A 12394-nucleotide genomic window follows, 5' to 3' on the forward strand; every position below is an offset into this window, starting at 1 on the left:
TAGCTACCTGTTGCTATAACCTGAAAAGGGCGGAAGAACCACTGGTGTAACAAACAGCCCTCAACATGTGGTCTCTGGTCTACATCCTCCTCCTCACCTGTGACTCCATTACAAATGTAGACTCTCAGGCCCTATCTTGGACTTACTGTAACCAGAAACTGGAGGGGGTTGGATTGTGGCTCAAGTGGAAGAGCACTTGCCTAGAAAGTGCAAAGCTCTAAATTCAAGCCCCAATACCAAAATCACCACCACCATCACCAAAAGCCCAGAACTCTAGGAACAGGGCACAGCCATCTGCATTTTGCTAAGCCTAATGGTGATCCTGATGAGCACATCAGTCTTGACACCAGTATAGATAACAGAGGTTTGGACCTGAGAGCAGAGCTTCTGTCTCTCACTGACTATAACCTTGTCATAACATCTTCATGTTATAATTGCCCTATCTATACAGATAAAATCGGTTTCCTACAGCAAAAGGTGGTTTTGAAAATAAGTACATGCAAGCTCCTCATGTTCCTCAGAGAGAAGTCAACATGACATTAACCACCCAAAGTAGTGATAACAATAATAATCTTCATCCTGTTATCAAGCTACTCCAACCTGTCATATAATATATTCTAAGCCTGTTTTTCAGGTTTAGTTACTCCACCCAACTTGGGGGTATTAGATTTTTAATGAGTGTATTTTTTATTCATTACTCACTCAATAACAAGAACTTTAAGCAGTAATAACCCGAAAAACTCCATTTTTCCTGAAAAACTCCATTTTATTGAATGCTGAAGCACTCATTAGCTTTCCCTCTTCTCTTCCTTTTCTTGAAAATTCCTCTAAGATGGCATCATTTATGTAAAGAAAATAGACCTAAATAAGACTTTAGGTAAATGCAAAAAATTTGCTAATGTATAAAAATGGACTGATCAACTTCCCTGCTTTCTTTACTACCACTTACTTTAATGTAAGAGTAGCATTCTTAACTCTCTCAAGATAAAACATGATTTTATCAGAACAATTTAAAGAATACCTTCTGCAGTTCTCATGAAAATACTATGTCAGGCACTGAGTCACGGTTATACAGGCATAAAATCATCTTTGTAATCTTCTAGACTTGTTTATGCTTAAGGAAGGCATTGGTAGATGAAAGTAGATTTTTTATTATAAACCCCAACTTTTTATTTGAGGTCTTGTCTGTCCCATTATAAGTTGTGGGATTTTTAAAATGTTCTCAGTAAGTGCCACAGATAATTCCATGCAAGTAAAATCTGTTATGGTTTTTACATATCCAATCCTCTAACTATATAGTGTATATAGTGTTCTGAAACACTACTACAGGAAAGTAGGCTTTAATCCTCCCAAATTGGATCTTAATTTTAGTGATGTTATATTCATTGTCATCTTTCTCATTTAAAAAACTTTTCTCTAAATGGAAGCTATTTAAAGGGACAAGATATGGAAAACTATTTCATAGATCAAGTCAATATTGAGTTACTTATTCAATAAAATAATCTTCTAAAACTAAAACAACCCCAAAACACAAAAGCCCGAAGACTTACCAATGACAGGTATGCTATTTCTGTGAGCTGGTTTAGGGGGAGGAACTGGGGGCTGCTTGGCAGGGACCATATGAGTAAGGCTCGGGGTAGCAGTAGTGTTAGTGCTGGCAGAAGCAGCAGGCACAGTCCTTGGTGCTGGGGAAGGGGTGACAAAGGAATTAACAGTCTTTGCTAGGTTTGTGGCAGCAGTGGTGGCAGCAGGTGCTATGGTGGTGGAGGAGGCGGAGGTGGAAGAGATGGACCTTGCCATGCTGCCAGAAGTAACATCCTTTGCTTGCCCTTCACTTGCTTCATGAGAAGAGGATAAGGGTCTTTTTGGGGGGAGTAAAGGTTGTTTGGGTACATTCTCAGAAACAGACTCTGCTTCAGAATTAGGCCAGCTTCCAGTTGAGCCTGTGTAATAGAAGATATGATTTAAAAGGGAAGACAGAATAACGAGAGACTGAAAAAGCTAATATAGCTATGAATTAATGGTCAACTGCACAGATTATTTAATTTATAGTTCAGGTTATTGACTATAATTCACAACATTTGCCACCCTCAAGATACTTAAAAGACTGTCAGTAAAAGAAGCTCAATGAAAGGCTCATTACAGTAGTGATCTTCATACAAGAGCCAGGCTACTGAGGAGGTGCACCAAAATTTCTTGGGGAGGGCTGGAGGCATAGCTCAAGTAGTAGATTATCTGTCTAACAAGTGTAGTGCAAGGTCCTGAATTCAAACCCCAGTGCTGCTGGGGAAGTACCTTGAGTGGTAGGTAAAGCAGCTGTCTAGCTGGTGGCTCAGACCTGTACTCTTAGCTACTTGGGAGTCAGAGATCAGGAGAATCATGGTTTGAAGCCAGCCCGGGCAAACAGTTCTCCAGACACTATCTTGAAAAGACCCAACACAAAAAAGGGTTGGTGGAATGGCTCACGTGGTAGAGTTCTTGCCTAGCAAATGTGAGGCCCAGAGTTCAAACCCCACTATAGATAAACTCCAGTATTGTCACCCAAAAAAAGAAAAAAAAAATTTTCACTTGGGTACAGCAAAAGGAGTATGGGAAGTCCTACAGTACCTACCTAGAAAACACAAGGCCCTGAAGTCAAACCAGAACCAAAAGAAAACAAAAAGAGAGTATCTTACAATAAAACACATTACCAAAAAAAAAATCCTACAGGAAGCGATATTTAACATTCTTTTCCTATTTAAGAATCACAAATTTAGCTGGAGGAGTGGTTTAAGAGGCAGAGTGACTGCCCAGCAAGTGTGAGGTCTTGAGTTCATACCCCATTGCTGGCCCCTCACCCCCAAAACAAGACCACAAGAATCACAAATTTAGAGTGCTGCTTTGCAAGCGTAAAGCCCAGAGTTCAAACCCCAGTCCAACCAAATAAAAAACAACAGCAACAAAAAACCCCCAAAACAACAAAAACTCCACAAATTTAGGTATTTTGTGAATGCAAAAATGAGAGGTTTGAGGATTCCACTTAAAGTTGCTAGTAGGTAATTAGTTTCTAAAGAACATAAATTTCCCTGGATTTTATTTCTTCCTATTCTCTTATAACCCTGAGGTAAATGAGAATGAATGGTCCATGGCTTTTAAACCCAAAAATCTAGTCTTAGCCAGGTATAGTGCAAATGCCTATCACCCCAGCACCAGGGAGGCTGAAGAAGAAAGATCATAAGTCTAAGATCAGCCTGGCTACGGAGTGAGACCTAGTCTCAAACAAACAAACAAACAAATATATAAATAAAAATTTAAAAAGTAAAAAGTAACAAACAAACCAGTATTACCTAGTTGTTTCTTTGGGTCCTCCTCATCTGTAATAGGATCCCTAAGACTTGATATTCTTACTGGCTCTTCTTCTATTGGGACTGGACTAGATGATCTGGTACTCCCTATGTGGGTGGTATGGCCATTCTTTAACATAGCATGGCTCAACTTCCCTGGATCCTCACCACCTGCAAAAAGAAAAAGGAAGAGGTAACTGATGGCACTGACATGGTCAGACAGGGAGAAGAGCTGGTGGTGTCTAACCTGTCCTATCCTTTTGCCTCCTTCTTCCTGTTTTAGCTTATTATTTAGATCTAGATTATCTGGATTCTTCCAGTAATAATGGAAATAAGTAATTTCTTTTTCCAATAAACAATGTTATTGCCTATCATATTCCAAATACCTTATTACATGAATAAGATGAATATCACAAACTTATTATATGTAAGTAATTACAATGTTAAATGTTAAGAGCTATACTGAGTGAAGGGCTATGGTAAGGAATGAAGAAAACAACTATGGAGTAGGAATTTGTTTGGTAAAGCTTCATAGAAAGTGGCATCTAAACTGGACTCTACAAGAAGTGCAGAAGCCTACCACACCAGCGTGGTAGTACCACTTATGTGGTAGGCTTCTTTAAAAGAAGCCTTCTTATATATAAGGGTGTGAAATCATATATAGAGGACTGGCAGTTAATGTGGTCTGGGAGGAGAATAGATGTACATAAGAAACAGTTACAGGTAGAATGAGGAAGCCAAGTAAGAACCAGGCTATGAGGGATCCAAGCATCATGTAAAGGAGCTGAAAATTAATTCTATAGGAATCAAGAATCCAAAGAATTGGAAGTAGTACAAGGGCATGATCTGTTTTTTTTTTTTTTTTTTTGCGGTATTAGGCCTACACCTTGAGCCACTCCACCCTTTATTTTTTATTTTTGTGAAGGGTTTTTTTGAGATAGGGTCTCTTGGAACTATCTGCCTGGGCTGCCTTCAAACCATAATTCTCCTGATCTCTGCCTCCTGAATAGCTAGGATTACAGGTGTGAGCCACCAGCACACAGCAATCTGATCTATCTTACTGAAGTTTAGCTCTGAAAGTTCTGAGGATGGATTGACAATAGACAGGAAGTGGTTGGGACAGGGAAAACAATAATAAGCTGATCCAATGTACATGACAGATAGCAATGGGTGACTGAGGGCAGTAGAAGTGGAGAGCAAAGAGTGGAACTAATGGACAGATCAAGGGTAAACATGACATACATGACAATTTCTTACAGACCAACTGAAAGAATGATCACTAGGCTGGAAGCTGTGGAAAAACCTGTAATGACCACCCACTGTTGTGAAAATTGTAGATGAAATTCCTTCACTTAGCAATTAGACAAACATTCCCAGTTCCTAGACTCTTTTGGAAGACAAAGCTGAAAATACTGAACTGAGAGACTAAAAGCACCGTCTCATCTCCTAGTGTCATGAGAACTGGAGCTAGTTATTTTTCTCTTCTTTACTTCCTATAGTGAGATACTTTCAGTAATATCATTATCAAATGTCTCTTGACATTTTATTGAGTTAGTCCATTGAGTTCTTACAGACAAGTCCTTCTCACCCTGACCAATCACCATTACCTCTTACTAGGAGATTAGAGAGTGTAATTCTTCAGGCAGTCTCAACAGGAGGTGGTGTTTAAGCTAAAAATACTAAAGCGTCTAAGGCAATAAGGAGTAAGTGCAAATGTACTTCTAATGCTAAACTGATTTAACAACCACTTTTTATTTTTAAAATGGAGGGAGCAAGATGACAAAAGCTATGCAAAAGTAGTAAGTTGCTACTTAATGAAATGAAATACAATCAATGTATGGTATTAGAGTTTTACAGTTACAATAAAACTGCTTCATAAAAGTCATAGACTGGACAAAGTCCTGACATTATTAAACCATCAATAAGTGTTGAAATATCAAAACAAGATCTTGGTGACAAAAAGAAGATCAGGGCAACAGTATGGACATAGAGACAAAGTTAATCAAACAAAGGAAGTAACAGCCACTACTGCAGCTGGCACAAAGCTGAGGATGTGCAGAGACACAGAAATGTTTGCCCAAGGATCCTTTACCAGACATTCTAGTTTAGGATTAAAAACCTAAGCCACACACCTGGAAAAGAAGAGTGAACTTACAGCATAACTTTAGAAATATCAAAACAGAGGAAAAAAAAATCAAAGGCCTAGTTAGACCCAATCAAAGCCAAGTGCACAGAGACAGGCATATGCTATTTATGTGAAACTCACCCTGCTCAGGGTCTTCCAACAGAACCCCTCTTTTAACCAGCTCTTCTCTTGGTTTTCGCATAGATATTTTTCGCTCTAAAACTAACATTGAATTGGAAAACAGCACTCAGAAATATGTCACTTGAAAGGTCAACATTATTCTTAGCATTTTAAATCCATAGGTAAAAATATAAAGTTGTTCAAATTTCTTGTATGCCTATGAAAGAAGAGAAACTAAAGGAAAACTAACTTCAGATATAAAAAGTTATTTTCTGAGACTGAGGATGTAGGTCAGGGGTAGAATGCTTACCTATCATATTTGAGGTCCTGGGCTCCATCCCCAGCAATGAAAACAAAAAACAAACAACAAACCCCTTAATTTCTTTTATAGCCTTTGCTATTTGGGAAAGTATTATTTCCAGAGGGAGGCATAACTGTAGTTTAGCTGAAATTTCAGTAATAAAGGTTTTATGAATAAACTTTGTGTTAATGGAAAGTGGGCAAAGTAGAAAAGAAGCATCTTATATCTGCTACATTGCAGAATTTGTTTTTTTGGCAGTATTATGAAGTCAGGGCCTTGTACTTGCTAGGCATGCACTCTACCACTTGAGCCACTCCACCAGCCCTTTTATTTTGTTGTTGGATATTTTTGAGATAGAGTCTTGTGAATTATTTGCCTTGGCTGGCTTTGAACCATGCTCCTCCAGATCTCTGCTCCTGAATAGCTTGGATTATAGATGTGACCACCGGTGCTCAGCACCATTAAATAGATTTTTGATGGAACTGAGGTTTGAATTCAGGGCTTTGCACTTGCAAAACAGGCATTCTACTGCTTCAGTCAACACCTCTGGTCCATTTTACTCTGGCTATTTTTGCAATGGGGTTTCAGGAATTATGTCCCCCCAGCTGGCCTATAATGCAATCCTCCTGATCTCAGTTTCCCAAGTACTAAGATTGGGAGCTGGGGGCATGGTTCAAGTGGTAGAGTGACTGTCTAGCAAGTGCAAGGCCCTGAGTTCAAGCCCCAGAACCACCAAAAAAAACCAAAAAAAAGCAACCAAGAAGCTAAGATTACAGGTGCGAGCCACCAACACCCAGCTTTAAAAAAAAAAAAAAAAAAAAATGAGACAGTCTCATGCTACATAACCCAGCCTACTGTTTAACCCAAGATTCTCCTGCTCTGCCTTCTGAGTGCTGGGATTAGAAGAGTGTACTGAGAGTACAACATATACCACTGTGCCCAGCTCAACCACTGAACAGATTTTAATCCCATCAAAATATAAACCTAGGAATGAGGCTATCAAATATAAGGCTCAGAGAATGACTATCTGTTTAAATTCTAAAATATTCAATTCTTCAAGTAGGGGGCTAGAGCTTGGGAAGAGATGAAAAAGGTGCTTCTAAAGTAGGGAATTCTGTAATTCGGAACCCATATTTAAATCTTAGTCTCTCACCTTCTGATGTCTCTTTGAATTTATCGCTACTTTTTTTTTTCCTCCATTTCCAGGGCTTGAAGATCTTGCCAAAGCCTGAGAACTTGCTCTTTCTTTTGGTGGGAGGTGTTGTGTCTCCCACTTCCACACTGTCCATGAGCATGCCTGGGTCTCCAGTAGGCTGGTCTGCTTCCTCTGTTACATAGAGAGAAGAAAGGGAAGGGAACAGCTCATTTATTTCAGCATAATCTCTAAAACTTCCCCTCTCTTCCTGTGGTAGTTAGACAGGAGCAGAGCAATGATAAACAATCATGCAGACAGTCAGACTCCTGATATCACATGGACTCCAAACATCAATATTCGTAACAGATACATTACTAAAAGGAACCAAACCAAGCTAACATCATTTTAGGGTAACATTCAGTGAAATGATCAGATTCAGGTCAAAAATCTTTCAAACACACACACATACACAATCTGGATGTCTTCTGAATGTGTATGAGTGCTTTGATCACTAAAGCAAGGAATTCCACTATTAGTGAGTGACTCATAAACATTATCCTCTTCCTGCCCTTTTCAGGATTTAGATAGTTCAGGGAGGGGTAACTCCTCAAGTGCTGATATCTTACTTGTGTCTATTTATCAGATTTACTGCCTTTGCAAAAAGGACTCAGGTAGTTTTGTTGTATTGTAAGGTGACTGAGGTGGGGGTAGGGACACAGTAGAAAGTAGGTATTTTAAAATGGAGGGAAATATTTGGGAGAGCAGAAGTGAGATTCTAGTCTGACTATTGTGCAATCCTGATTGACATGAAACATTAACTTGACATGAAACATTAACACAATACATGTATGTACAGGACTGAAATGAAAGGCCACAAGACCCTACTAATGACAACACATGCAGAGTTTAGTTAGTTAGCTAATGTTAATGGCAGAGAAAGGAGCAGCCAAGGAGACAGAAATTAAAAAAAAAAAAAGCAGGAAGGCAACAACAAAAAGCAGGAAGGCAACACAATACAGCTTTGCACTCCACCTACTGTCCCAGGGTTTTCTGGAGAAGTCTAGAGGGGAAGAAAAAAAGAGTTATGTGGAATAACTTCTGTAATTAAAGTGGAAATGCTATTTTAAAGAAATTCATCAAGGAATACATATTTTATTATATTAAAAGCAAATAAAGCCTTTTGAAGGAAAGGGGTATAATACACTAAAAAATTATCTCCTTTTAATACTGTAGAGTTTTGGTTTTTGTTTCAGATAGTGTCTCACTATATAGCCTAGGCTGGCCTTGAACTTATGATCTCTTTGTTTTAGCCTCTTGAGTGCTGATATTATAGGTGTTCGCCACCTATATCTGTTTATTATATATATATATTATTATATATATATATTCCCCCCCTCCCAGACTAGGGTTTGAACTTAGGGCCTCATGCTTGCTAGGAGCAAATGCTCTACCACATAAGCCATGCTTCTAGCCCTGCAGATTGTGTTTCATAAGAGAAAATATACACTCCAGTCCCATCAAAAAACAAAGAGAGCCAGGTGCTGGTGACTCACGCCCATAATCCTAGCTCAGGAGACAAGAGATCAGGAGAATAGAAGTTCGGAGCGATCCGGGCAAATAGTTCCGCAAGACCCTATCTCAAAAAACCCTTCACAAAAATAGGGCTGGTGGAGTGGCTCAAGGTAAAGCCCCCAAGTTTAAGCCCAAGCCCCAGGATGTCAAAAAAAAAAAGAGAGAGAGAGAAAGAGAGAAAGAGAGAGAGAGAGAGAGAGAGAGAGAGAGAGAGAGAGAGAGAAAGTATACAATCTGTAAGTACTAATGTTTTAATACTTTTTTTTTTGTAGAAAAAGAAAGATACAACAAAATGAGAACAAAAATCATGAAAATTCTTTCAAACATATTCCTGCTACCAGCTTATAAGCAGAAAACAAATTTGGCTTTTATTAAAAAGTCCAGCAGGACTGAGGAGGCTGAGGTAGGAACTAGTCTAGGTTACATAGCAACTCTACTTTTTTTTTTTTTTTTTGGTGGTACTGGGGCCTGAACTCAGGGCCTACACCTTGAGCTACTCCACCAGCTCTGTTTTGTGAAGGGTTTTTGAGACAGGGTTTCTCGAAACTATTTGCCTGGGTTGGCTTCAAACCACGATCCTCCTGTTCTCTGCCCCCTAAGTAGCTAGGATTACAGGCGTGAGCCACCACTGCCCAGCCATACAGCAACTTTTGAAAATAAAAGTTCAGTGTGTTACGTCTATTAGCACCTCCTCTTTACGTAAAGTAAATCACTGAATACTTAACCAACACATTTTTTGTTTCTCTATGAAAGTATATTTAATTTTCATGTTTACAAAACTATTAGAGGACACACCTCTCTCCTCATGCAGCCCTGTCCCAGTTATTTTTCCAACTCACTCATTTATATTTTTATATTCTTCCTCCCTTCTTCCCCTTCCCTCCCTACTCAATGGCAAACAAAGCATGTTATTTCATTGACTCTCAAATCTGTCCAAATACTTGGAATCAGCCCAATTCTTTTTTTTTTTTTGGCAGTACTGGGGTTTGAACTCAGAACCTCATCCTTGGTAGGCAGGCACTCCATCCCTAGAGCCCTTCTGCCAACCCTCCACCCACCCCCCCCCCAGTTGCCTTTTCACATTTAGAATCTCCAGGAGGTGGGACCTAGGAATATGCTTAAAATTCTCTCCAGGTGATTCTTATGTCAGCCAGTTTGTTAACCCAATCCAAGATTATAACCTGGAAACCTCATGAATGTTCAAGGAGATAGAGGCAGACATTTCCTGGTATTGACACGTTAAAGAGAATAGATTTGGAGTACCTAGCAACACTTTCTAGTCACACAAGAAAGTGTTCTTGTGGGGAAGAAGTTATAGACTTAGACCAATTTTAAGGAGATCTGAACACACCAGGTGGAAACATGTTAGCTACAGAATGAAGAGTTTTATAGTATGTATAAATCCTCGGCTGGAGAGGTGGCTCTGTGAGTGGAGCATCTGCCTAGCAAGCATGAAGCCCTATGCTGCCCCCCTCAAAAAAGTAAGTATAAAACTTTGAATAAGTGGCTAGCTAAATCTCATTAAGCCGTAAATCTCTGCAGAATTTTTAGATACATTACAATTGATTCAGTGATTGAAGCTTCTATTAATTTGTGTCAGACAGGAAGAAAACAACTGCATCACTTAAAAAACTAGAAAGAAACCTGAAGATGAACATATACAACAAATAGTATACTCAGGTAAATGTTCATTTTTTTCAAAATAGTATCATTATACCTCAAATTTGCCATATACTAATAAATAATGGCTGAAAAAGGAGAGCTTGAAACTCTTTGTAAGTAAATTTTCACACAAACTTTTGTTTTCAGCATCTCTGATTTTATGACCAATTTCAATTTGACTGAAGAAATAAAGGCTCAGAGTCATAGTTGGATATACCATTGTTTCTGTTTAAACTATTTATGGAATTTTAAAAGGTCTATGGCCTCATTCTGCTTTCTACTAGCAAGAGAAAAAAAAAAAAAAAGAAAAAGATAGTTTTCCCTCATTTGCCAGAAAATGGAGTGAAGAATGTTCCTATAGTTTTATGATTGTGTGTTCCAAAGAAAATGCCTTTTTCTTTGAATCATGCAGCTGTAGGCCACCAATAAAGCATGTCACAGAATTGGAAGTCTTGGTGTTTTTTGGAGGGGCAGAAGTTGGGAGAGGACGGTAGCTACCTAAATTACAGTTTGAGTTTCCTTTTTGTATAGTACCCTGAAAACCAGGCCCAGAATTTAAACTTCTTACATACTCACTCAGGTTTGCTGTAGCACCTCACATTTCACCATTTCAGAGCTTTCTTTATTTTTCTTCTCTTTTTTTTTTGAAAAAGAAAACATTTATTAAAATCTTCAGGTTTTTTGAAACAGTTAACTCTTTTTTAGAAACATGAATGAGAAATCTTGTTTGGAGAAAATAAACATTAAAATGTGAAAAACAGGCTGGCAGAGTGGCTCAAGTGGTAAGTAGAGCATTTGCCTAGCAAGTGCAAGGCACTGAGTTCAAACTCCAGTACCACCAAAGGGAAAAAAAAAAGTTCATTATTAAAAAAAGTGAAAAACAGGGGCACACAGAGTAGTTCAAATGGTAGAGCACCTGTTTAGCAAGCACAAGGCCCTGAATTCAATTCCCAGCAACACCAAAAAAAAAACCCCAAAAACCCCCCCAAAAAAAAGAAGAATATAAAATTCCATAAACAATGCCATTTCTTGCCTGGCTGGTTCACGCCTATAATCCTAGCTACTCAGGAGGCAGAGATCAAGAGGATCACAGTTCAAAGCCAGCCCGGGGAAATATTGCAGCAAGACCCTATCTCAAAAAAACCCTTCACAAAAACAGGGCTGGTGGAGTGGCTCAAGGTGAAGGCCCTGAGTTCAAGTTCCAGACTGGCAAAGAAAACAACAACAAAAACCACTTAACACTTTTCATCTTCAAATAAGACATCCATTAACTATTTTTAAGTTATATCTGCATAACTTGACTATAAAAAAAATACAGGGTCAAACAATATGCCCTAGGTCAAAGACTACGTTCATTTTAGATTCAAAATTACAACTAATTCTTAATTACTGATGTTGAAATGGCCAAGTATAGCACAGCAACTGAAATTCATAGAAAATTTAGTCTTTGACATCTTTCCCTACCTTCTTCCTTCACTAGATTTGGTGATAGGTGACAAAATTATACAGTATTCATAAATTCTACATCAATCTTTCATACCTTATCAGGTTTTTTAATTATTATTTTTACTTTTTAAAAATGGGTTACGAGAATTTGAACTCAAGACCCTGTGCTTTGCTTGACAGGCACTCTACCACTTCAGTCATACTGAAAAGCAGGCAGCCCTACCACTTGACCCACACGTCTGGTCAATTTTGCTCTGGTTATTTTGGAGATGGGATCCTGTAAACTATTTGCCTGGGCTAGCCTCGAACTTCAGTCTTTCCCATCTCAGCCTCCCAAATAGCTAGGATTATAAACGTAAGCTACCAGTGCCCAGCTTTTATTTATTTATTTATTTTTCTTTTTTGGGTGGTACTGGGGTGTGAACTCAGAGCCTTACAGTTGTTAGGGAGGCGCTCTACCACTTGAGCTACTCCTTGCCCTTTTTTGTTTGTTTGTTTGCTGTACTGGTGTTTGAACCCAAGGCCAAACCTGAGCCATTCCACCAGCCCTTTTTTGTGATGGGTTTTTTGATTGGTACCTGGCATGCCCATAAAAATTTTATATAATCAGTTATTTGTCTAAAATATATAGTTCAACTGGGTGCCGGTGGTTCAGGCCTGTAATCCTAGGTACTCAGGAGGCAGAGATCAGGAGGATAGAGGTTTGAAGC

At 38.8% G+C, this 12394-nt stretch overlaps 1 protein-coding gene across 24 annotated transcripts in view; it reads right to left on the minus strand.

Annotated features, from left to right (window-relative positions):
• Positions 1–12394, minus strand: part of Phactr4 (phosphatase and actin regulator 4) — a 90761-nt gene that overhangs the window by 22936 nt on the left and 55431 nt on the right. For 12 of the 24 annotated variants that reach the window (XM_074080830.1, XM_074080814.1, XM_074080827.1 and 9 more), the window contains 4 exons: positions 7023–7196; positions 5590–5670; positions 3327–3494; positions 1551–1943 (listed from right to left, as the gene is read on the minus strand). In XM_074080830.1, coding sequence (XP_073936931.1) covers positions 1551–1943; positions 3327–3494; positions 5590–5670; positions 7023–7164 — 784 coding nt within the window. In that variant the 5' untranslated portion in view covers positions 7165–7196. Of the gene's footprint in view, positions 1–1550; positions 1944–3326; positions 3495–5589; positions 5671–7022; positions 7197–8036; positions 8065–10814; positions 10874–12394 lie in introns of all 24 variants that reach the window. The other 12 variants (XM_074080825.1, XM_074080809.1, XM_074080808.1 and 9 more) reach the window with 5 other exon arrangements.

Source organism: Castor canadensis, chromosome 7 (assembly GCF_047511655.1).
Source record: "Castor canadensis chromosome 7, mCasCan1.hap1v2, whole genome shotgun sequence".
NCBI classification, from domain to species: Eukaryota; Metazoa; Chordata; class Mammalia; order Rodentia; family Castoridae; genus Castor; species Castor canadensis.